Source organism: Typopeltis vanoorti, chromosome 7 (assembly GCF_054136105.1).
Source record: "Typopeltis vanoorti isolate ZY-2024b chromosome 7, IOZ_Tvanoo_1.0, whole genome shotgun sequence".
Taxonomy (NCBI): domain Eukaryota; kingdom Metazoa; phylum Arthropoda; class Arachnida; order Uropygi; family Thelyphonidae; genus Typopeltis; species Typopeltis vanoorti.
This window is the reverse complement of record NC_143555.1, coordinates 117,982,440-118,009,167: the sequence shown is the minus strand read 5'-3', so window position 1 is coordinate 118,009,167 and position 26,728 is coordinate 117,982,440. Positions and strand designations below refer to the sequence as shown.

Sequence of the window (26,728 nt, the reverse complement as noted above, 5' to 3'; positions counted from 1 at the left end):
CTATTTGTTATTATGTAATAAATTTCCAGAGTTTTGCACTCTTGCATACCCCATGTTATATGCAGTGATTTCTTCTTTGTACTACCAGAAAAAAAAACAAAACAGATAACAGAAGAAAAAATATGTAGTATTTTCTTTTTCGTTGGCTGAATTTACAATGCTCTTTCTTTGTGTTTTGAAAAGAAAGTGCAAATGATTTTTTTCTTACTATTTTTGCCATTATAACATCTGATATAATTATAAGAGTGACATTTTACCGTTTTTCATTTTACTGAGAAACAGAAATAAGGCAATAATATTGTTAATTCTGTTGAACTTCATTGTAGCTGAAATTTTTATTACAAAACTTTGTAATACATTTATCTCCTAAACAAGAAATTTGGAACCATATCACATCAATATTGAGTATTGAAAATGTTCATGTTATTATTTATATATTTTATTTGCTTGATGTTTTTCAATAGTCCATGTGTGGCCTAATCAAAGCCTTATACAATGGAACAAGAATCTCCCTACTTGTGCAAGTCAGTGTCCTCCATCATTCCCAGAAGCCTTTGTGTTGTTTGTCTTCACAATTTTGGCTATGTGTCTCCTAAATTTCAGATCCTTATCCACTATCACCCTCAGATCTCTTATTTCTTCCACCTCCAAAAATATGTCCTCCCCAAGCATAAATTCTGCATACTATTTTTGTTTTCCAAATTTTAAAGCCTTACATTTTGCAATATTAAACTCACATCCCCATTCCTGTGCCCAAATTATTATTATCATTATTTTATTATATATATATATATATATATATATATATATATATATATATATATTATATTATATTATATTATATATATATATATATATTATTATTATTATTATTTCTGGTCTAATATCATCTACTCCTGCTGCCTTTCCACATTCCAGATTTTTGATGGCTTTTTCTACTTCAAGTATGGATGTGTATTCCTGATTGCATGCCTATTGAGTGTTTTTTTACCACTGAGCTGTCTTCACCAATTGTTTCATTTAGCAATTTTTTGAAGTAATTACTCCATACGTCAAGGATATCTTTTTTTTCCTGTTTTCATGTCACCTTTGTCATCTGTAATTACTTTTACAGCACTCTTTCTTCCATTTCTGAGCTTCTTCAACAACTTCCAGAATATCTTGCCACCTTCTTGATATTTATTTTCTATGTTCTTACCAAAGTCCTCCCATGACTTTTGTTTAGCTAGTTTTACACAGTGTTCAGTTTTCTTATATTTGTCTCTGTATTCTCTAAGAGCACAAGCTGACTTATTTGCCAGGAACTTTTGATATGCTTGCTTTTTTTCTTTCACTGCCTCTTTAACTTCTTGTATCTGCCAGTGAGTTCTGATTTTTCTATCCTTGCAGACAACCTCACCACATGCCTCTCTGGCTGAATCAATCAGGGTTTTCTTCAAGGCTTGCCACTGACTCTCCAAGGTTTGGTTCCTGTTCTCAAACTCTTTCATTTTTCCTTCAATAATCTTTGTGTATTTTAGTCTACAGTTCACATCTGAGAGCTGCTCAACTTTTATTCGCTTTAAAACTTTCTTACATGTTATTCTTTTCAATATGAAATTCTATTTTATCCTGCTCAAGACTAAATAGCGATCACTTCCAATTTCAAATCCTCTGTACACTCTGGTGTCCTGCACCAGGGAGAAAACATCACTTTCAACAATAACATAGTCAATGAGACTTTTCTTATTCCTTGCCTCTTCTCTCCATGTGAATTTGTGCACATTTTTATGTTGAAACATGGTGTTAGTTATAACCAGTCTATGTTCTGAGCAGAAATCCAACAGGTATTTGCCATTATTATTTAGCTTTGCTCTTTTCTCCAAATTTTCCCAAAATATTTTTGTATGTCTGACAATCATTTCCTACTCTGCTATTCAGATCCCAACAAGGACCAACTTTTCCTTTTGCATTGTGTCAGTCACTTTTTCTAAAGCATCAAAAAATTCCTCCACTACAACCTTAGTAGAACCTTCTGTGGGATCATAGGCACAAATAAGTCTCATTGTCCAGTTCCCAATTCTCATATTTGTCCACATCACATCTACTTGAGACTGCCTGCCATTCAAGAAGATTAGCCTCGTATTTAGTGTTGAATACTATGGCTACTCCTTTTTTTCCTTGATTGTCATTGCCTGAATATAGCATTTTGTATTTATTGCTCAGAAAGATCTCACCAGTTTTTGCCTTTTTTGTTTATGTTGATCTGGTACTTATCCAATTCCTCAGCTAGCTCCATTTTTTTGCCATTCGGGCTCCTTATGTTGATCGTATCAACCTTGAACTCTGGTGATGTTGTGTTGGGTCGGGTTTTAGGATTTGTTCCAGTAGCTGACTTTTCTCTATTCGCCCTGGTTCCCTAGCGCAAACAATGGGGACCTTGTTTAACTGAGCGATGCCCCAACCAGCACGAAATTCTGTCATGTTGTACTGTCATTTTTTATTCTAGTTTAAGCCAATAAGAATACAATTTGGTTGGCTAAATACCAAATTTCCAACCCATCCTTGTTCGTTCAGTATCCAGGTAGATACGAAAAGATGAGGATTGGACATCTGGTCAGAAGATCTGATCAGTTTTCCGCATTCCTTTAAAGGCTATGTGGAGGTCTCCTCTCAGTTATATAGCTTTGACCCTTAAGCATCCCTAAATAATAATGTTACAATTAATTTAGACAAAGGAAATGGATACGCCATGATACCTTTGAACTTTGCTAAGGCTCTTGACAGAATACAGCATGGAAGACACTGTTGCATAAATTGGATAATATGGATTTGTATTATAAAATATTAGCATGGTTAACAGATATCAAAAAGTGATATATGGTGGTATATGAATCTCTAAGATTTAAGGTAAGTAGTAATTTACCCCAGTAGTCCTTAGTCTTCTACTATTCAGTCTTTACATTAATGATATTGGGAAGGATTTGATAGGCGACATACAGCTATTTGCTGATAATGCAAAGATAGGTAGGGTAATCAGGAATGTTGCTGATATGCTGTTCTTGCAGAAAGATTTGAATAGGCTGGAATTGTGGGCATAGGAAAATGGATGTCAGTTCAATCCCGGTAAATGCAATGTGATGCACTTTGGTGTGATTAGATATCCAACATCGTATATTATTGTTGAGAATATGCCAGAAGCAACTGATCATGCTAGGGATCTTGAAGTGTTTGTAGATGGCAAGTTGAAGTTCAGAGCCATATAGCAAAGATTGCAATGCTGAAATGAACTTTCACATGTAAAGATAAGGATGTCATTTTGACTCTTTACAAGGCCTTGATAAGATCTCACTTGGACTGTTGTGCACAGGTCTGGTCTCCAGGTTTCCATTGTAATTTTGATACAAAGGAGAGTGTTAAAAATGATATCAAGATTCGGGAATACTGATTATGAATACAGATTGAGAATTTGTAGACTGAAGATATACTAGCAAAGAGGAGAAAGAGAAATGACCTGATTGAGACACAAACTTTTGAAAGGGTTGTACAGGATTTCAGTTGATAGAATTTTTCATTTTATGAAGAGTGGGGAAAGGACAAAAGTGCATCCTTGGAAGCTGAGAATGAATGCTAAGATTCTCGTCTGATCACTGAAGTTAAGCAGCATTTAGTCCGGTCGGTACTTGGGAGGGTGTTCACCTGGGAACATCGGTGTTGTGCTATATGATGTCTGACATAATGATGTCTTTTCAGTATAGAGATTGTAAGTATAAGAAAACACTGCTATGAGCTTTTTTCTGTTTGTCAGGATGGCCGAGTGGTCTAAGGCCATATAAGGCATGATAAGTACTCAATCATAATCTCCTTTCGTAACGCGAGTGTGAATTCTGGTCCACGAATGTGGGTATAGGTTCGAATCCCACTCCTGACAATGTTCTTTGCCGGCATGGTTGGCTGAGAGGTTAGCGTATCTGCTCTCCAGTCAAAAGGCTGCGGGGTTCGAATCCTGCCATGGGCATGGATGTATATGATTGTCTGTGGAAACACTAGTGGTGGGAATGGGCAGTAGATGGTGTTGATGTTGTTGCGGTGAGTTGTAGTTGGTGGATGGAGTGGTGGAAACAGATGTAGATTAGGTGACCTCCCTCGATGAGTCTTCGGATTCCCTGGAGGTGTCACGTAATAATAATATTAATAATAATAAAAAAGAAGTGGGGTTAGGGTTAGATTTTTCTCTCATAAGGTGATGCGTGATTGGAATGAATTGCCATTGGATTGCCATACTTATTCCTGAATTTGAATGAATTCAGGAATAAGTATGATAGCTGGTGCGTGTAGTATGTGGCCTCCCTCGATGAGTCCCAGATTTCCTTGGGGTCTCTCATAATAATAATAATAATAATAATGGAGTGATAGGGAAGTTTCAATCTTTAGAAGTGCAAGAAGAGAGTCTGTATCACATACTGATACTCTGGATGTTAATGAAGCAATCAGATTTTGCCATAGGTTTTTAGAGAATGTGCTAAAGAACTAATAATCTGGCTATCTGGCTTTTCAGTCTAAGCCTGGCCATGGGAAAGGTGCCCAAGGAGTGGAAGGAAGGGAAAATAATGCCATTGTATAAGAGTGGTAGTAGAATGGAAGTGTCAAACAATAGACCAGTTGTATTTCATCAGTAGTTATTAAGATTTTGGAGAAATTAGTGAGAGAACATTTACAGCATTGGGAAGATGAGGGTAATGTTATCTGTGAGAATCAGCATGGATTTGTTAAGGGGCACTCTTGTTTTAGTAATTTGATTACCTTTCCCTCATCAATTGCTGTTGTCACTTTATTACAAAAGTTAATCAAATTACTAAAACAAGAGTGCCCCTTAACAAATCCATGCTGATTCTCACAGATAACATTACCCTCATCTTCCCAATGCTGTAAATGTTCTCTCACTAATTTCTCCAAAATCTTAATAACTACTCTTGTTTTAGTAATTTGATTACCTTTCCCTCATCAATTGCTGTTGTCACTTTATTACAAAAGTTAATCAAATTACTAAAACAAGAGTGCCCCTTAACAAATCCATGCTGATTCTCACCAGTTTTTTTACATTCTTCCAGGTTTTTTGGATTTTACAAAATCATTTGAGAGGGTACCAAATGAAAATTTGATATTTAAGTTGCAGTTGCATAGGTTTAGATATCAGGTTAGTGAACTGGATTCTGGATTGGTTATTATTATTATTATTATTATTATTATTATTATTATTATTTAGGCTTCCAAGGAGTCAAAAGACTCATCCTTAAACTCATTGACCATTCTCGCTTCTCACCACTCTATCAGGTAATGCATCCCACAATTCAACCACCCTCCATGCAAAGAAACCGCTTCTCACCTTCTTGCTCACAGTTTTCTTTCATAACTTCCAGGGATGACCCCCTTGTCATCATTCCTTTCCAGCTGTTCAACCAAGCAAAAGAACTCCTCAGTGTCAACCCTGTAACCACCTCTCAACAGTTTAAAAGTCTCAATCATATCACCTCTCCTTCTTCTATGTAGCAAACTCTGCAGTCTCTCAGCTGATCCTCATAACTAACATTGTACAGTCCTGAAACTGTCTTTGTTATCCGCCTTTGTACCCTTTCCACAGTTAATTTATCCCCTTCAAATCCCGAGGACCAAATCTGAGAACAGTAGTCTAAGTATGGTCTGATCAGGAATTATACAACAGAGTGATAACTCTTTTATCTCTACAGGTTAACGTCCTTCTCATTATTACAGCAATCCTCTGTGTTACCTTCACCATCTTTCCAATATGTCCCTTGAATTTCAGATTTCTATCGATCATCAACCCCCAGATCTCTTGTCTCTCCTACTTCCTCCAGTATATCTCCTCCAATGGAATATGCAGTATCCCATCGATGTGTCCCAAACCTCAAGACCTTACATTTTGCTGCTTTAAACCGAAATCCCCATTCATTTGCCCATCTGTCTAGCTTATTCAAATCCTCTTGCATGACTACCAGATCTGCACTATTACTAATAACCCTTCCCAGCTCCACATCATCTGCTAATAACTGAATATCCACCCTGTAATCCACTGACAATGTTATTGATATAAAGGTTAAATAATATAGGTTCCAGCACTGAGCCCTGTGAGACTCCACTTGTAACCCTCTGCCTCCTTGAAATTGCCCCCTCATACACAACTCTCTGATACCTATCGGACAGCCAATCTTGAATCCAGTTGACCAACCTGACATCCAAACCCATGTGCTGCAACCTAAATATCAACTTATCATGTGGCATCCTGTCAAATGCCTTCGCTAAATCCAAGAAAATGGCAGTATATGCCTTTCCTTCATCTACTGCTCTTGTAACTTTATTATAAAAGGCTAGCATATTACTAAAACAAGAGCGCCCCCTCCACACACAAATCCATATTGACTCTCACAGATAACATTACCCTCATCTGCCCAATGTTGTATACTGTCCCTAACTAATTTCTCCAAGATCTTAACAACTACTGATGACCCACAAACTGGCCTATAATTAGACACTTCCAGTCTGCTACTGTCTGCCTTTATGCAAAGCACTATCTTACCTTCCTTCCATTCCCTGGGCACCTTTCTTGTAGCCAGACTTTCATTGAAAAGCCAGGTCAAAGGAGCTGTCAGTTCTCTAGAACATTCTCTCAAAACTTGTGGTGAAATACCATCCAGTCCCACAGCTTTACTGACATCCAGATTACTCAGTATTTTCAACACGCTCTCCTCCTGCACCTCTAAATATCGAACCTTCCCTATCCCTCTAGTATTAAAATTTACTCCTCCAGGATGAAATACACCAATAAAGTGTCCATTGAACAATTCCACTATGTCCTCTGCATCAGTCACTCTATTCCCATTTTTTATCCCACAGTGTCATTCTTCCACAATCATTTCTACTGGCCACATAGCTAAAAAATTCCCTAAGATTTTCTGTGACTAAATCCACAACTCGTGAACCTCTTGTTCCCTCAATTACATGTTGCCTTAGGATCAATCTCTTATTCCAGTTTCGCCTTCCTTACCAGGAGAGTGACTAGTATCTTATATTATTCATGCATCTGCTCCTCACTTGTCTCCTTATATCTCTTCCATAGCCTCTTTTTCACATGCAGCTCCTGTTTAATATTGTTTGTCATCCACTTTATACCAAATTGTGTCCTCTTCTTCACTTGTGGAATACAGCTTAGTATTGCTGCTAACAAATATTCCTTCACAATTTCATCCCAGCTTTCCAATTCCTCCCTCCATGAAACTTCCCCAAGTTGATGTGTAAGACTATTATAATCACCTGCCTTATAATTCCACATACATTCCCATCTCTTTGATACTCCTGTATGTCTGTTTATCTTCCAAGTCAAAACCACATGGTCACTCTCTCCGACTGGTGGGAGAGATGTCATCTCAGTTATTATCAACTCTTCTGATGCTATGACTACATCCAAAACTCTTGTTCCCTCTATTACATGTTGCCTAAGATATTTGTCCCTCATGAATTCTAGAAATTCCATTCCCTTATTGCTACATGCATCTTCCTCTCCCCAATTTATACTGCTGTAGTTAAAATCTCAATAACAATCATGTTTCTTGCACTTGCCAAGCTCAACTGTCTAAACATCTCCTGACCCCCACCCTTTGTGCTCCTTGGTTTGTAGCAACATCCCACTAAATATCCCATCTTGCCTATCTCTACCTCATGCCATATGCTTTCAAAATCATTAGTGTCACTGCCTTCCATAGCCTCCACTCTTAGAGAACATAAGTTGTCAATTTTCATAAGCAGTACTCCAGCACCTCACTTTCCCTTTCTATCCTGCTGAAAAATGCTGTACCCTACTTCTATTCCTGTTATTATATTCTCTTCTGTCAACCACATCTCAGTGATCCCAATAATCTTTGTCCAGGCTGATGCTATCAGTACCATCAATTCCTCTCCTTTATTCTGGATATGTATTCTGTGATATGTATGAAATTATTTGATTATCTGATATGTATGAAAGAGTTGTGCATGGGGGAGCAGTATCAAGAAGGCATAAGTTACAAGTGAGGTCCCACGGGGCTCAATACTTGGACCTGTATTGTTTAACCTTTATATCAATCATATTGTCAATTGATTGCAGGGGAATATTCAGTTGTTTTCAAATGATATTAAGGTGGGAAGGGTTATTAGTCAGTTTAATGCAGCAAAATGTAAAAATCTTGAGGTTTGGGACACATTGATGGTAGGCTGCATACTTTGTTGGAGGAACTGTACTGGGGGAAGTAGGGGAGGCAAGGGATCTGTGATGATGATTGATAGAAACCTGAAATTCATGTAACATATTGCAGAGGTTGTTAAGGTAACTCAGAGGATTGCTGCAATACTGAGAAGGATGCTGACCAACGAGATAAAAGAGTTGTCATTCCATTGTATAAAGTCCTGATCAGACCACACCTGGACTATTGTGCTTAAATTTTGTCCCCAGGATTTTAAGGGAATAAATTATCTGTGGAAAGAGTGCAGACATGGATAACATTATACAGGACTGTATAATGTTAGTAATGAGGATAGGATTATGAAATGGAGTTGTGAGCAAGAGTGTAAGGAGTGATTTCTTTGCGTGGTTTGTGGTTGAACTGTGGAATATTGCCTGATAGACTGGTGAGAGCACGAATGGTCAACGAGTTCAAAGTGTGGTGTGCGTTTTTTACGGTGGGCCTCCCACAATGAGTCTTGTGACTCCATGGTATTCTGAATCATCATAATAATAATAATAAATACTATCACTGTAGGATTGCAATAGATCTGGGGGATTAATAGTCTTTCCTCATTCTTTAACAATTAAATACATTAGCAGTACAACGATGGAAAGAGCCAAAAATGTTAACATTTATTTAGAAAACAACAGTTACTACATAATGGCTATTTATAGATTTCACTCTTACACATCTTATGACTTTACACAAGTACTGGACAGCATTCTGCATGATGACATTATTATGATAATGATATCATAATTGGTGACATACATATTGATTTTCTAATTGACTTCCATCATTTTATTATTATTATTATTATTAAACAAGACCTCATGGAGTCAAAGACTCATCTAGGAGGTCCTTTTATCTCACACACATCTCATCATACCGGGTCTTAAACACATTCAAACTCCTTGCAGACACCACACTCTCAGGCAAGGCATTCCAATCATTCACAACTCTGCACGAAAAAAACCTGCCTCTCACTCCCCTACTCACACCCTCTTTATACAGTTTCCAGGCATGACCTCTGGTTCTCCCCTGATCTCCCACTATTCTCTGTAGAACTTCTCCACCATTGATCCTATAACAACCCCTTACCAACTTGTAGGTCTCTATCATATCTCCCCTCTTCCTTCTCTCCACTAGACTCTGCAAATTACATCTTTTCAATCTTTCCTCATACTCGACATTCCAGAGGTCAGAAACTACCTTAGTCAGTCGCCTTTGGACCCTTTCCAACATCTCTTCATCCTTCTGAAAACCAGGTGACCAAATCTGGGCACAATAGTCCATGTGTGGCCTAATCAAAGCCTTATACAATGGAACAAGAATCTCCCTACTTCTACACGTCAGTGTCCTCCTCATCATTCCCAGAAGTCTTTGTGTTGTCTTCACAATTTTGGCGATGTGTCCCCTAAATTTTAGATCCTTATCCACTATCACTCCCAGATCTCTTATTTCCTCTACTTCCAACAATATATTCTTACCAAGCATAAATTCTGCATCCCATCTTTGTTTTCCAAATTTTAAAACCTTACATTTTGCAACATTGAACTCGCATCCCCATTTGCTTGCCCAATCACTCAATTTATTCAAGTCTTCTTGCAAGACCACAACATCTTTACTACTCTTTATGGTTCGTCCCAACTTTGCATCATCTGCAAACAACTGAATATCTCCATCCAAATCTTTGCCAATATCATTAATATACAAGTTAAATAGTAATGGCCCTAAAACAGATCCCTGAGGCACTCCACTAGTGACTTTCCTTTTCCTGGATATTGCACCCCCATACACAACTTGTTGATACCTATCAGATAGCCAGTCTCCAATCCAATGCACTAATCTAATATCCAACCCCATCTGCTCTAGTTTGACTGTCAACTTATCATGAGGTACTCTATCAAAAGCTTTTGCAAAATCCAAATATATTACTGTGTATCCTTCTCCTCTGTCCAAGGAAGCAGTCACTTTATTGTAATAAGTAAGTAGATTACTAAAACACGACCTCCCTTTAGCTAATCCATGCTGTCCATCAAAGATTATACCATTGTTGTCAACCCAACTCTGGATCCTAGTTCTCACAAGCTTCTCCAACAACTTAACCACAACACCTGACACACAGATAGGCCTATAGTTTGATGCTTGAGTTCGATCACCTCCTTTATGAAGTGGCACAATCTTGCCCTCCTTCCACTCTTTAGGGATTTGACCAAGTGCAAGACTCGTATTAAAAAAATATGTCAAGGCAGGTGTCAACTCTCTGGCACATTCCTTCAGAATACGCGGTGATATATTATCAAGTCTCACGGCCTTATTTACATCTAGTTTACTCAACTCCCCAAACACCTCTTCCTCACTTACAGTCAGTCTCTCCTCCCCATCATCAACTGCTCTTAATCTCTCCATGAAGTCACATTCACAAGATTGAAAGATCTTTATGAACTGTTCATTAAGTATCTCCACCACACATTCTGCAACAGCTGTCTTTATACCATTTCCTCCAATCAATGCCATCCTTCCATAATCATTCTTTCTTTTGCTGGCTACATATCGAAAGAACTCCCTAGGATTCTTTTTAGCTTCATTAGCTAACTGCTGTTCATACCTCTCTTTAGCTACTCTCACCAACCAAGTCACTCTCCTTGCCTGGTCTTTGTAGAACTCATGAAATTGGTTACTTCCACTTCTCTTATGCTGCCTCCACAATGCCCTTTTTCTCTGTATTGCATGCTTAATCTCTTTATTCATCCATCTCACACCTAACTTATTTAACCTTCTCACCCGTGGTATACATTTAGACATTGCATCCACTAAATATTTTTTGAAAATCCTCCAAGCTGCATTGATCTCTTTTCCAGCTAACTCCTCATTTTATTGATTATATTGACTTATTAGCCAAGTATTGGTTTCAGCAATAAGTAAATGTTCCGTCAAAGGATTTTAATGTCATGCATTGCCTGGATCATGTGATTGAAAGAACACTAAGTACAGATAAAATCCAGACAGCAGTGTTAAAACATCCAATCACAGATCACTTTCTAATAGCGATTAAAATTTATCTATAGTCAGCATCTAAGACACAAAAGATGTCATAGAATATTATTATTATTTATAAGGGTTATTCTGGAGTCAAAAGACTCATCACACGAGACTTGCTCTATTCTATGATACAGTACCTGTCATACATCTCCTGAGACCTATTTACTGTGCATAAACACCTTTGGCAATCCATTTCACTCATTCACCACTTTCAAAGTAAAGAACTGGGTCCTCACACCCTTAATAAGTAAACTCTTAGGCAACATCGAAGTGTGATCCCTTGTTTTCCCTCCTACTCACCATGTACTGAAAAATTTCTTCTGTGTCTATCTTATGGAATCCTTGCAATAACTTATAAGTTTCTATCTTATCCCTTCTCCTCCACCTACCAGCTAAATTCTGCAACCCACAAACCTTCAATATATACTCATAAGGAATATTCCATAGACCTGTCATCAGCCTGGTCGATCTTCTCTGAATCCTCTCCATCACCTCCAGATCCCCAAGAAATGCATTTGACCAAATCTGTGCACAGTAGTCAACATGTGGCTGATCCATTGCCTTATAAAGAAGGATCATAATACTTCCTTCCATATGCCTATCCACTCATATTCTGCAATTGATCTTACAATCTGTTCCCCTTCCATTCTTCTGCTGCTCATGTGGGACGTTGAAGAGAACATATATGGAAGTGATCACTTTCATGTTCTTTGTACAGTGGCTTCACAGGAACCATGTTCACCCACACGGATACCTATATGGAAAATATACCAGGCTGACTGGAACACTTTCTCTCATCTTGCAAAATTTAATGCTGATGCCATCACTCAAACACCTATCAATGAAGCTGTAAAATATATAACAGAATGCATTGCAAGGCAGCAACAACCTCCATCCCAAAAACATCATCTCGATTTCCAGTCTATCAAAAGCCTTGGTGGAATCCAGAATATCAAGCAGCCAAAAAAGATCAACACAGAGCATGGAGCATATTTCATAGATACCAAATATGGTATCTATGAAATATGCTCCATGGTATTTTTCGTAGATACACCACATCAAATTTAATAACTTTCAAGCGTGCTCGAGCACAAAGCATGTTATGTAAAACGTCAGAGTCAAAAACAATCATGGATCCAATTTACTACATCAATTAATCAAATGACCAGTCCAAAAATTGTATGGGATAAAATCCGGAAAATGAAAGGCAGATATAGTACATATTGTTTGTCCACCTTAGACTATAATGGAAGTGTTCTTGCTGATTCCAAAGCTATTGCAGATACTATGGGAGAAACTTTTGCTAAAATTTCAGCAACAACAGCTTCATATTCTCTGAAATTTTTAATACTGAAAGAGCAGCAAGAGAAACAAAGGCTTAATTTTTCTACCAACATTCTTCAGTCATATAATCAGCCATTTGTCAAGGAGGAACTAAAAAGAGCTCTCCTACAATCTCACCCTAGTGCAGTAGGACCTGATGACATCCATTATGAAATGATAAAACATCTACCATCATCTTCTATAGATCTTCTTCTCTTATTATACAATAGAATACTTGCAGAGGAAGAGTTTCCTAATTCTTGGCATAAGACAATTGTCATTGCTATCCCAAAACCAGGAAAAGATCCAACACAAGTAAATAATTATCAACCCATTGCTCTGACCAGCTGTCTTTGTAAGATACTAGAGAAAATGGTTAATGCCAGACTTCTCTGGTATTTAGAAAGCAACAGTATTCTCTCCAATACACAATGTGGTTTCCATAGACATCGATCAACTTTAGACCATTTAGTTCGGTTAGAAACTTGTATAAGAGATGCATTTCTGAAGTGAGAACATCTTGTCTCGGTTTTTTTTGACATGGAAAAAGCTTATGACACAGCCTGGAGATATGGCATATTAAAAGACCTCTATAACCTAGGTCTCAAAGGACACCTCCCTATATTTATTAAAAACTTTCTGCCCAGGCGAACTTTCCAAGTCAGAGTGAAAAGTATGCTATCTCGACCATATCTTCAAGAACAAGGTGTTCTCCAAGGCTCTGTCTTGAGTGTAACCCCTTTTTGCTATTAAAATTAACTCAATCATTGAACAGCTTCCTCCCACTGTAAACAATGCTCTGTATGTTGATGACTTCACAATCTACTGTCACTCACATAACATGAGGGTAATTGAAAGACAGCTTCAGCAAGCAATTGATCATGTCTCCCTGTGGGCTCTTCATAATGGGTTTAGGTTTTCAACAGAAAAAAGTGTCTGTGTACACTTCTGTTGAAAATACACTCATCATCCAGATCCTGAACTAAGAATGGAACCTACTGTTATTCCAGTAACTACAGAAACCAAGTTCTTGGGACTCATCTTTGACAGAAAACTCACATTTCTAGCACACATTCGTCAACTAAAAGAAAAGTGCAAAAGAACTTTGAACCTCCTTCGCACTCTATCTGGGTGGGGTGCTGATTGAGCTTCATTGCTCCATCTTTATCTTGCACTTATACGTTCAAAACTGGATTATGAGTCCCAAGTCTATGGTTCGGCAAGACAGAGTAACCTACGATGGTTGGATTCTATCCATCATCAGGGTATACGGATAACTGCTGGTGCCTTTCACACCTCATCCACCCAAAGTCACTATGTAGAAGCAAATGAACCGGCTCTGTCACTTCGACGGAAACAGTTATCTCTTAATTATGCCCTAAAAATAAAATCTCTCCCAGATCATCCTACATGGAATAGTATCTTCTCTCTCTCTCTGCATTGGGAAGCTCAATTAAACACCGGCATTCTAGTCAACATACAAAGAGAAGGGAGGAGGTTGTCCTTGCTAGGCTCCGCATAGGTCACAGTCACCTCACACATTCTCATTTACTGAGAGCTGATGACCCTCCCATATGTGAAAAATGCAACACACATCTCACTATTCATCATATTCTGGTAGATTGTCAAAAATTTACACGAGAGAGGAATGAAAGTTTCACCTATCTAACCAAGCCATATATCCTGAGTCTGCAAGCCATGCTAGCAGAGTCAGGCAAATTGCATGATGTTTTTAATTTTTTAGAAAGAATTAATTTGTACAAACACATTTGACCATAAATTTGTTGTTATGCAAATCCTTATTTTTGCTTAACTTAACTTTTATACATATATATTATTCATTAGGTTAAATCTGACCAATTATGTATTACCATCTTTGGTAATATGGGCTTTGATCTTGTATATTTGTATCGCCCTGCTGTAATTTTGTTAATATGTAAATACCATAATGCTAAACTTAAATTTTATGCATCAATGCTGTATAATAATTCCTTTTTGACTCTTTGAGTATTAGTATAATAATGTTTGTTGTAATCTTACTAGATGTAGACACTGCTTTCCTTGACTTGTTTTGTATATACATATGTTAACCTATAATTATCTATTTATGTACTGCTGAAACTTTGGCAGTAATTTTATTTATATGTAGATACTGCATCACTTAACGTACATTTTGTGTATACATCTTATTTACTACTTTTGGGGGGGGGGGGGGTGGGGGGGGGGGGGGGTGGGGGGGGGGGGGGGTGGGGGGGGGGGGGGGTGGGGGGGGGGGGGGGTGGGGGGGGGGGGGGGTGGGGGGGGGGGGGGGTGGGGGGGGGGGGGGGTGGGGGGGGGGGGGGGTGGGGGGGGGGGGGGGTGGGGGGGGGGGGGGGTGGGGGGGGGGGGGGGTGGGGGGGGGGGGGGGTGGGGGGGGGGGGGGGTGGGGGGGGGGGGGGGTGGGGGGGGGGGGGGGTGGGGGGGGGGGGGGGTGGGGGGGGGGGGGGGTGGGGGGGGGGGGGGGTGGGGGGGGGGGGGGGTGGGGGGGGGGGGGGGTGGGGGGGGGGGGGGGTGGGGGGGGGGGGGGGTGGGGGGGGGGGGGGGTGGGGGGGGGGGGGGGTGGGGGGGGGGGGGGGTGGGGGGGGGGGGGGGTGGGGGGGGGGGGGGGTGGGGGGGGGGGGGGGTGGGGGGGGGGGGGGGTGGGGGGGGGGGGGGGTGGGGACCAATGCAAAATAATCAGCTAATTCACAGTATATACATATGTATGCACATCTTTCATCCCCTATATATTGTTCTTGCCAATATTTTTCTGCACTGCACTGTTATGCATTGTATATTGATTCCTGTATTTGTTATACATTTTATAACCCAGATGAGCTTATGTTCTTGGGTTACACACATTTGTCATTGTTAAATTGTATTTATATTAAGTATTGTATTGTATTGTGCTCCTTTCTTTAAAAAATAAAATAAAATAAAGCAAAATAAGACTCATAAAGCAAAAATATTGGAAAGGTAATTCTGAACTTGGATATGGCTTTTACAGAGTCCAGAAACAAGTAGAGGATGATCCAAAATAAAAGAAATCAAATTGTTAATTCTTGACCACAAAGATTAATGAGAATAAACTATTATTTAGATATTGGTCAAGTGTAGGTGAATATTTTAATTACCAACTAGTTTCGCCAGCTTATGGTGTCGACTTCCTCGGAGTACAATCAGGAAAGAAAAGAAAATGAAATTAAAAGCTAAACGTTAACTGGCAATTCTATTTCAATAACAAAATAGTGCACGTGAAACAACACGCATGCCATGGATATATGATTTACTTCACATGGTGTATTCCGGTAATTGGATCATTTTATTTATTTATTTTATTATTTATTTTTATTTTTATAATAAGCTATATAAAACACAATGAATTGATAGAAGACCTGACAAGTTTCATAAGTCGTTTGACTTGCATCTTCCGGGGAAAGAGGTAACTTAAAGTTAAAACACATAGAAAAGAGAAATTATTAGTAATAGTTCATACCCAACAGTATGAACAGTATATTAAACAGTCTTCCATATGTCTGGAAGACATATGGATGACTTTAATTAGAACAATAAACACACAAGAAATGAACTTCAGTGCAAACTACAAAATGCATCTCAACAAGTAACTCATCATTACTTTGAATCTGCACTCTGATTTTTAATTTTATGAATAGTCAGACAGCTACAACTGTTTAGTATGAACTATTACTAATAATTTCTCTTTTCTTTGTGTTTCAACTTTAAGTTACCTCTTTCCCCGGAAGATGTAAGTCAAACGACTTATGAAACTTGTCGGGTCTTTTATCAATTCATTGTGTTTTATAGAGCTTATTATATAAAAAATAAAAATAAAAAAATAAAATAAAATAAAAAGATCCAATTACTGGAATACACCATGTGAAGTAAATCATATATCCATATCATGCATATTGTTTCACGTGCACTATTTTGTTATTGAAATAGAATTGCCAGTTAATGTTTAGCTTGTAATTTTCGTTTTTTTTTGCTTTCCTGATTGTACCCTGAGGAAGCCGGCGAAACTAGTTCATAATTAAAATAGTTATTCACCTACACTTGACTAATATCTAAATAATAGTTTATTCTCATTAAAAGAAATGAAATTTTTGAATACATGAATGCCAGTCATTGAAAGAGAACAATGGGAAAACTATTTTACAAAACTATATGAAGGCAATGAAGAAATAAAAACATCTGAAATACTCAGCCAGAAAACTCAGATGAGTTATTCTATCAAATTGAAATAAATAATAATTTGATAGAATAAGTCATTATAAAATAATAAAATAGAATTATAAAATAGGAGATTATCTGGAACAGATGGAATTTATAAATGCTAAAATATGGAGGTAAAGAAATGAACAAAAAATGAAACATATCTCTGAGAAAAGACAGATTCCCAGATAGTGGAGAATGAATACTGAGGTTGCTAACCATGTGAGGACTTCTGTGTGGAAAGTGTATATGTGGAACTACAAGGCTGGTGGTTATGTGAAGCTCAGGAGAGAGAGAGAGAGAAAGAGAGAGATTACAGCTGTAGCATGGCATGAATTGTTGGGTGAAAGGGTATCGATGCTGCTCGGATACTATTCAAAAACTCTAATAGAAGAAATGTCTAAATGTATTCCAGGGTCAGAAGGTTAAATAAGGTAGGTGTGAAATGGATGAATGAAGAGATGCAATACAGAGAAAGTAGGCATTATGGAAGCAACATAAGATGAGTGCTAATAATCAGTTGCATGAGGATTACAAAGAACAGACATGAAGGGTGAATTGGTTGGTAAGGGTAGCAAAAGTGCAACATATGAGTAAAATATTGCCTTCGTAGCTCAATTGGAAGAACGACCGTACATTGCGCCCTTCAATTGGAAAAGGCCTGAGTTTGATTCCCATCGTGATGGAAGGAATCTTTATATGGACTTTTTCAATTGAAGGTGAGTTAGCCGATCTCAAAGGAGGTAGCAGGGTTTTTTCTCCCAGAAACTCGGGTTTTTCATCTCGCATACAGACAAATCGGCCCTTCAGAACACACACAATTTTCAGACAAAAAATACTTATGGTGGTTGTGGATGGTAGATGGCACTGATTTAGTTGATTGGTAGCAGGTAGCAGTGGTTCGGTAGTGGTGGAGACAGAGAGTTGTACACTTGGTGTCCTCCTGTGATGAGTCTTCGGACTCCTTGGAGGTGTTATGAATAATAATAATAATAAATCCTACGGAGTTCTTTCCATATGTAACCAGTAAAAAAATATTATTAGAATGATATTGAATGAAGAAAATGGTATAAGGATAACTACTGTGGAGGATGTAGTTGAAATATTTAATGAGCAGCTCATAAAGGTTGTTCATCCTTGTGAATGTGAACTACTCATGAAGAGCTTGAGAGCAGTGGATGATGATGATGAGGAGAGACTGACTATAAGTGAGTAAGAGGTATTTATTATTATTATTATTCAGGCCTCCATGGAGTCAAAAGACTCATCGTGGTAGGTCCTTCCTAAGAAACACAAAGTCTATTAAGACTCATCGAGGGGAGTCTCCCCTAAGAAACACAAAGTCTATCATACCACTCTATAAACTCATTGACCATTCTCACTCTCACCACTTCATCAGGCAATGCATTCCATGGTTCAACCACCCTCCATGCGAAGAAACCACTCCTCACCCTCTTGCTCACTGTTTCCTTTCGTAACTTCCAGGGATGGCCTCTTGTCATCACTCCTTCCCGCTGTTCAACCAAGCGAAAGAACTCTCCAGTGTCAACCCTGTAACCACCTCTCAACAGTTTAAAAGTCTCATTCATATCACCTCTACTTCTTCTATCCACTAAACTCTGCAGTCTCTCAGCTGATCCTCATAACTACCATTGTACAGTCCTGAAACCATATTTCTTATCCGCCTTTGTACCCTTTCCACAGTTAATTTATTCCCTTCAAATCCTGGGCACCAAATCTGAGAACAATAGTCTAAGTATGGTCTGATCAGAGAATTATACAATGGAATGATAACCCTTTTATCTCTGCAGGTCAGTGTCCCCCTCATTATTGCAGCAATCCTCTGTGTTACCTTCACCACTTTTACAATATGTCCCCTAAACTTCAGGTTTCTATCATTCATCAACCCCACATCTCTTGTCTCCCCTACTTCCTCCAGTATAACTCCTCCCATAGAGTATGCAGCAGTGAAGGACCATATACAGGATTGGGCAGATGAGGGTAATGTTATCTGTGAGAGTCAAATGTCTTCGCTTAGTCTAAGAAAATGGCAGTATATGCCTTTCCCTCATCTAATGCTCTTGTAACTTTATTATAAAAGGCTAGCATATTATTAAAACAAGAGCGCCCCTTCACAAATCCATGTTGACTCTCACAGATAACATTACCCTCATCTGCCCAATCCTGTATATGGTCCTTCACTACTTTCTCCAAGATCTTACTAACTACTGATGACACACAAACTGGCCTATAATTAGACACTTCCAGTCTGCTACCGCCCTTATGCAACCTTAGGCACTATCTTACCTTCCTTCCATTCCAAGGGCACCTTTCTTGCAACCAGACTTTCATTGAAAAGCCAGGTCAAAGGCACTGTCAGTTCCCTAGCACATTCTCTCAAAACTCGTGGTGAAATACCATCCATTCTCGCAACTTTACTGACACCCAGAGTACTCAGTATTTGAAACACACTCTACTCCTGTACCTCTAAACCTCGAACCTGCCCTATCCCTATAGCATTAAAACGACTCCTCCAGGATGAAATACTTCAATAAAGTGTTCATTGAACAATTCTGCTATGTCCTCTGCATCAGTCACTCTATTCCCATTTTTATCCCACAATATCATTCTTCGACAGTCATTTCTCCTTCTACTGGCCACATATCTAAAAAATTCCCTAGGATTTTCTTTGGATCTTAGAGCCAATTTCCTCTCATATTCCAGTTTCGAACTCTTGAACCTCTTGTTCCCTCTATTACATGTTGCCTAAGATATTTGTTCCTCATGAATTCTAGAAATTCCATTCCCTTATTGTTACATGCATCTTCCTCTCCCCAATTTATACTACTGTAGTTAAACTATCATCATTCCTCTTGCGCTTGTCAAACTCATTCTTTTCAAACTCGTTCATAACAATCATTCTTCTTGCACTTGCCAAACTCAACTGTCTGAACATTTCCTCCCTCCCACCCTCTGTGCTCCTGGGTCTGTAGCAACACCCCACTAAATATCCTTTCTTGCCCACCTCTACCTCACACCATATGCTTTCAAAATCATTAGTGTCACTGCCTTCCAAAGTTTCCACTCTTAGAGGACATAGGTCGTCACGTATCATAAGCAGTACTCTACCACCACGCTTTCCCTTCCTATCCTGCCGAAAAATACTGTACCCAGCGACTTCTAATCCTGTTATTATATCCTCTTCTGTCAACCACGTCTCAGTGATCCCAATAATTTTTGGCCAGGCTGATGCTATCTGTGCCACCAATTCCTCTCCCTTGTTCCGGATATGCCTGCCATTAGTATAAAGCATATAAATGCCGTTGTTTCTATACCCAGCATTATCCCCTCTAGACCCCACTGGGTTCAGTGTTAGCTGATGTAGTCCCCCTTCTCCCAAGTACCCATTCAATATATGGAAATTGAATAAATTTGAAGTTATTTAGGCTGGTGAGACTGATGATATATCACCATGTATTTTGAAGGAATATGCCAGAGAGTTGAAATTGAATGAATTTGATGATATTTAGGCTGGTGAGACTGATGATATATCACCATGTATTTTGAAGGAATATGCCAGAGAGTTGACATCTACTTTGGCATATTTGTTCAATTCGAATCTTACATTGGGTCAGTTCTAAAGGGGTGGAAGGAAAACAAGATTGTACTGCTTCATAAGGAAGTTGACAGAAGTCAAGCATCAAATTATAGGCCAATCTGTTTGTCAAGTATTGTCATTAAAGCATTGGAGAGGTTTGTGAGAACCTGGATCAAGAATTGGGTTGACAACAGAACGATGATATTGTCTCTGATTTACAGTACAGATTTGCTAAAGGGAGGGAGGTCATGTTTTTGTAATCTATTTACTTATTACAGTAAGGTGACAGCTGCATTGGATGAGGGAGATGGACACAACAGTAGTATACTTACATTGGTCAAATGTAAGTATACAACTATTGTATCCATCTGATGGTCAAACTAGAGAAGATGGAATTGGATATTAGACTATGCATTCGATTGGAGATTGGCTATCTGATAGATGTCAGCAAATTATATATGGGGGAGCAATATCCTGAAAGAAGAAACTCACTAGTGGAATGCATCAGGGTTCGTGTTTAGAACCATTGCTGCTTAACTTCTGTGTTAATGATATTGGGGAATATTTGATTGGGAGTATTCAGTTGTTTGCAGATGATGCAAAGTTGGGATGAACTATGAGGAGTAGAGCAGATGTTTTGGCCTTACAAGACTTGAATAGACTGAGTGAATGGAATTAAGAGTGAGGATGCCAGTTGAATGTTGCAAATTATAAAGTTTTAAAATTTGGAAAACAAAGATGGGATGTAGAATTTTCTCTTGGTGTGTACTAAATAATAAATAATATTATTTATTAATATATTAGTTTCTAGCTCATGCCAACCATTTTCAATTGTTAAATCGATTATTGTATGTAACCTTGTATTCCTGTTCTTTGATTTTTAGTTCCTACACACTGATGTTGTACTGTTATTTTCAATATGAAATGTCTGTACTTTCATTTCATGAAAGTTAATTACTGTGGTTATTGTAATTTATTATTTAATTATTAATAATAACAACAGCAATAAAATTTTAAGTGTTAATGTTTGCTTTTTTTTTCTCTTCCTTTAAATAAGATGAAAGGTATTGAAGTTGAAGCTCTTTTGACAAGTTCTTTTCCTCTTCTACAAACTGGAGGTGCAGAAGCAGAAGAAGTAAATCAGAAGTGTGAGAATCTTAGAAATCAGTGGAGTCAGCTTAGAAACTTGCTTGAGAATAGAGTCCACCTATCTCAACGATATTTAGCTTTTCATAAGTTAGCTGTTAAGGTAAGAAAATAATTGCTCAACCTAAAATAAATTTCAACTTAAATGAGCTACTTTTTTAAAAAATTTCTTGTTTAATTCAAGTATATTTTGGCAGTATACATTAATATGAACCTAGGAAATTAAAGCTATCAAGAGTGGATGCACTTCTAGTGGTTAGTAAGCTATTTCATTTAGTTGGTAACTTATTATGTGTCCCTGTAAGTTAATATATAATTTTTTATATGGATTTCAGCAGTGGATTATTTTTTATTTCAAGCCTTTTTATTATTTTCCTTAGTTTATTTTAAGTAATTTATTTTGTTTGTTTATTTCATTCATTAGAAAGGCATGCATTTTCTATCATAGTATAAGAATGAATGCAGTTAATTAAAGAAAGAATTTTAGATTATGCCAAAATATCACATGGAATTTCTTTGTAATCTAAAGTGGAGTAGATGCTCAAGAAAATTTAACAATTTAAATTTGTTTTTGAATGTTTTTTTTTCCTTTTTAAAAGTGTATGAGTATGATTATAAATTCAGACCATCCGTATTTCTGCATGGATTATTGTAAAATGTCATCATCATAATCATTATTATAACCATTATTCACACAATACCTATAATCTCACTTATATTTATTCACTGTTAGGGGGCACTAGAAATCCATTCCAGTTATAGACCATTCTCCAAGCAAATAATCTAGTCTGTACTCTTTTAAAAGTCTGTACTCCCTTACTAACCATACTCTCTTGGAAGTGTGGTTAGTAAGGTTTTTAAGTTTCTCTTATTTCCCCTCTTTTCCATCTGCCAACTAAACTTTGCAACCCATGCACCTTCATTCTGTCTTCATAGGGAGCATTCACAGATTTATCACCAACTTGTCCTAGAAACCCAGATGACCATATTTGTACATAGTCAAGATGAATTGTAGCAACCCATATAAAAAGGGTGGATGATAACCCTCCTATCTCTATTTGTTAATTACTTCATCATCCAAACAATACTTTGAGGTATTTTTCCAATTTTTATAACTTTACTTCCCCTCTTTGCATACTGGCAGCTTTGCTGACAGTATGAAAAGAGGAGAAGTAAAATTTTCACATTTCATCTTTATCACATTCTCATCAAGTATGCCACTTATTATAAAACCTTCATACAATACTTTCTCTTTATTCTCAGTTTCTCACTCCCTTCTAATCTCTCCACTCACTTTGCCTTTGTTTCTCTTCCTTGCTTTACATGCTGATCGCTTCTCAAGTTGCCCAAGTTCATGTTTTATCTTGCAAATGATTTCACAGCATTCTCCTTGTTATTATTATTTTAGGCAACTCCAAGGAGTCCTTAGACTCATCGAGGGAGGCCCTAAACATCATTTCAACAACTATCCTACATTTGCGTATCTATCATACTTTGCTTTGAACTCATTCACAGTCATGGCACCCACAACAGACTCTAGCAACTTGTTCCACTCATTCACTACTCTCCAAGCCAAAAACCTAGTTCTAACACCCTTGCTTACTACACTCTTACTCAGTTTCCATGGATGGTTCCTGGTTCTCCCACCAACACATCTGTTCGGAAAAATTCTCTGAATTAATCTTGTAAACCCCTCATTAATTTGTATGTGTGAATCATATTATCCCTTTTCCCCTATCAACCAGTTTCTGTAACCTTCAAATCTTCAAACACTTCTCTTAAGGTTCATTTCATAGACCTGCAGCTATCTTGGTCACTCACCAAGAAACCCTGGTGTCCAGATCTGTGCAGAGTAGTCAAGATGGGGTCTTATCAAGGCTCGATAAAGAGGAACAATGACCTGCTTGTATCTGCTCATCAAAGTATTCTTCAGTAATCAAGTGATCTGATGAGCTGCTTTAGACACTTTTGCTATGTGCCCCTCCTAAACTTTAACTTCCTGTCCGCTAACACTCCTAAGTTTACATCCATAGCTGGAGTACAGTTGCACCAATGTGGTATACAGCTGGTAATCTTTTCACCCTAAAATGCATAAGCTTACACTTTGCCACATTATACTGACATCCATTCTCCTTTGCCTAGTCTGCCAATCTATCTAAATCATCCTTCAAAATTTTGACATCATCTGTATTATCTATTGCTCTACCAGCTTTGCATCATTGGCAAATAACCGAACAGTTCCTATCAGATCCTTTCCTGTGTCGTTAATGAACACATTAAACAGTAGCAGTCCAAGAACAGAACCCTGCAGCACACCTTTCATTCTTATTTTGTTCACTATTACTCACTTTTTTTTTTGTTTTGTTCAATTTTTTTTTTTAATTAGGATTGAAAGAAAAATAATTTTTGTGCTAAGTTTCTCATTTTGTGTGTATATTTCCATAGCTGGCTAGTGAAATGGACAATCTTGAAACTGAACTCCGGAACAAAGAATCAATTTCTGATACTGGTGCAAAGCATTTGCAAGAAAGATGGTTATCTATACAGCAAGAGTGCTTACAACTTAGTACTAAAGGAAAAAACTTCATTGAAGATGCTCGAAAGGTATTGTTTTGTATAAAATGCTGTAGAATAAATGTAATGATTAAAAAGCCATTGTGATTTTTTCCTGCATTGTAAATATTTGCATTTTATTTCACTGCTCTGCACACATGTGTGAACTCAGTTAATAAAATTTGATATCTTTTTAAAAATCTTTGAAAATTTTTTGATAGTAAAATAATTACTGAAGGATTATTTTAGCTCATTAGAAGTGATGTTTGCATCCAGTGCACTAGGTCACCTGAAGAAAGACCTAAGTTCAATTCTAGGGGTGACTAGAGGAACTTTTTTCTAAGTCAGTCTTCAGATGGTTCCCAAGTTAGTTGATCTCTAGCATGGGCAAGCAGGTGTTTTTCTCCCGAAATGGTTTTTTTTTTTTTTTTTTTTGTTCCAGCAACTCAAGAAAAATTATCATAGAACCCACACTATTTCAGATAATAACATGTTGTGCTAGAGTTAGAGACCACAAGATGGTGGCACTGTTTGCCATCTCTTCACTGGATATCACTTAAACATAGTGATAGTCTTGGACCAGCTAACTCTAATTTACTACTAGTGGAGATTGAACTGCTCACTCAGTCTCCAAAAGTTAGAATAATGTTACAATCACCTTGCATTCTTTCAGTTACTTACTAGTAAGTGAAAGATAATTTGATAATTTATTAAATATGCATATATTAATTAAATATAATTATATTTAATTATATTTACACGAGAGGGCGCTCATGACGCAACAGTAGCAACAGTGTGTAAGAAATGCTCTGGATTCAGATCAGTTATTCTTGAAATAATTAATTGTATGAGCGATTGTTTGAGTAAGAGCTGCTATAAGAGTTGTGCGCTACTAGTATTATTAGTGTGTGGGATATTTTGCTTAAACTTGATTACAAATTCTTTGTTTTTGGCCCTTAGAGTGGTAACTGGCAGAGGAAAGATGGCAACGGCTTTGTCAGTGCATGACTTTAACTTAGATTTCAGTTGTTTCATGAAGTGCAAGGTTTCCTACATGTATTCTTTTGATTACATAGATGGTTTGTGGACATTTAGGGCTGATACAAGGAGAATATGTGTGAAGTGTGAGCTAAATGAGGATTTGATGAGTGCTGATATGAATTTGATGACAGAAAGTGTTAGTAGCGAGAATGTCATGGGAAGAATGAGTGCTCGTTTGAAAGAGAAGCATGGTGTGAAAGGAAGGCAAAAAATTGAAAAAGAAAACAAGTGATCTGAAACCCATAATGGATGGTAAAAAGAACGAAAGCAAGTTGAATGTGGTAAAAGGAAACAAAATTGAGAGAATGAGAGAAAATGGAAATAGCGTCACGAAAGGATCGCAAGTGGGAAAAATGGAAAGAATGAATGAAAGCGAAAGTTGGACACATGGACTGAAAGTACAGAAACTCAAAAGGATGAATGAGAGTGAAAGTGTGAAGTGGGAGTCGAGAGTTCGAAAATTAGAAAGATTGAATGATAGAGAGAATGTGACACGAGATTCGAAAGTTTAATTGGGTTGGATGAGGCAAGAGATGAAATGGATGCAGATGAAATTCAGAAAATTTGGGAGAAAATGATTAAAACAAATCAAGTAGGTACGAAAGAGTTAACGAAAGACGAGCGAGTGGCGTTTTATGGGGACTCCATTATTAAAGGTGTGCTGGATGAGAGGATGCACAAGGTATGTTTTCCAGGCAGTAAAATGAGTAGAGTGATTGAGGCATCGGATATGAGGAGGGAGCAAGCGAAGGAGTTGATGGTTTTAACAGGTAAGAATGACTTGACAGAGGACAAAGAGCACGTCAGAATGGATATCAGGAGGCTGCTTAGAGAGATAAAAGAGAATAGTGTGATAGGAAGGCGTAGTAAGTGTGTTGCCTAGGTATGACTGTCGTGAGATGAGGTGGAGAGCAAGGATTATGAATGGTATGTTGGCTGAAATGTGTGAGGAGATGGGAGTACAATTTGTTAATGTGTGGAATGAGTTTGAAGGATGAAGTGAACTGTATGGGAGCGATGGACTACATTTGAGTGCTTATGAGTCATTTGAAGAGAGAGACTGTTGCTGGAATGTAGAGAAGTGAGTATAGAGAATGAACCAGATCAAGTGGGAAGTGATGTGGAAGGCAGGAGAGTACGACATGAGAGATTGAAGACATGGTTATGAATGAGAAAGTAAGTGGCATGGTATGGAGAATGAGAGAATTGGTGTGCAAGATGAACAGGGAAACGGAGAGGCTCAGGGTGGACAGGGTACACAGCGTGAGAAAGGTGGATGCTCCAAGAGGATGTGAGAACATGTGTAGACAGGTTATATGAGGACGACATCCTGTCAGGAATAGAGATAAAAGAGTATGATGTGTTTCTTGAGGATAGAACAGGTTAAAAGGGAGGAGGGGGAGTGCTATTGATGAGGAATGGGATGACCTGGGATCAAGAGGAAACAGTTGGAATTGAAGAGGGGTCTATAATGAATAAGTAGAAAGGGAAATGGGTCCTGGTCAAGCATAGAAAG

The 26,728-nt window shown here is 38.0% G+C and overlaps 1 protein-coding gene across 3 annotated transcripts in view; it reads left to right on the top strand.

Annotated features, from left to right (window-relative positions):
• The window catches only part of LOC150104992 (uncharacterized), a 768,027-nt gene that overhangs the window by 189,914 nt on the left and 551,385 nt on the right, over positions 1-26,728 (top strand). For all 3 annotated transcript variants that reach the window (XM_090395452.1, XM_090395451.1, XM_090395453.1), the window contains exons 11-12: positions 21,530-21,721; positions 24,064-24,222. In XM_090395452.1, coding sequence (XP_090251578.1) covers positions 21,530-21,721; positions 24,064-24,222 — 351 coding nt within the window. The remainder of the gene's footprint in view (positions 1-21,529; positions 21,722-24,063; positions 24,223-26,728) is intronic.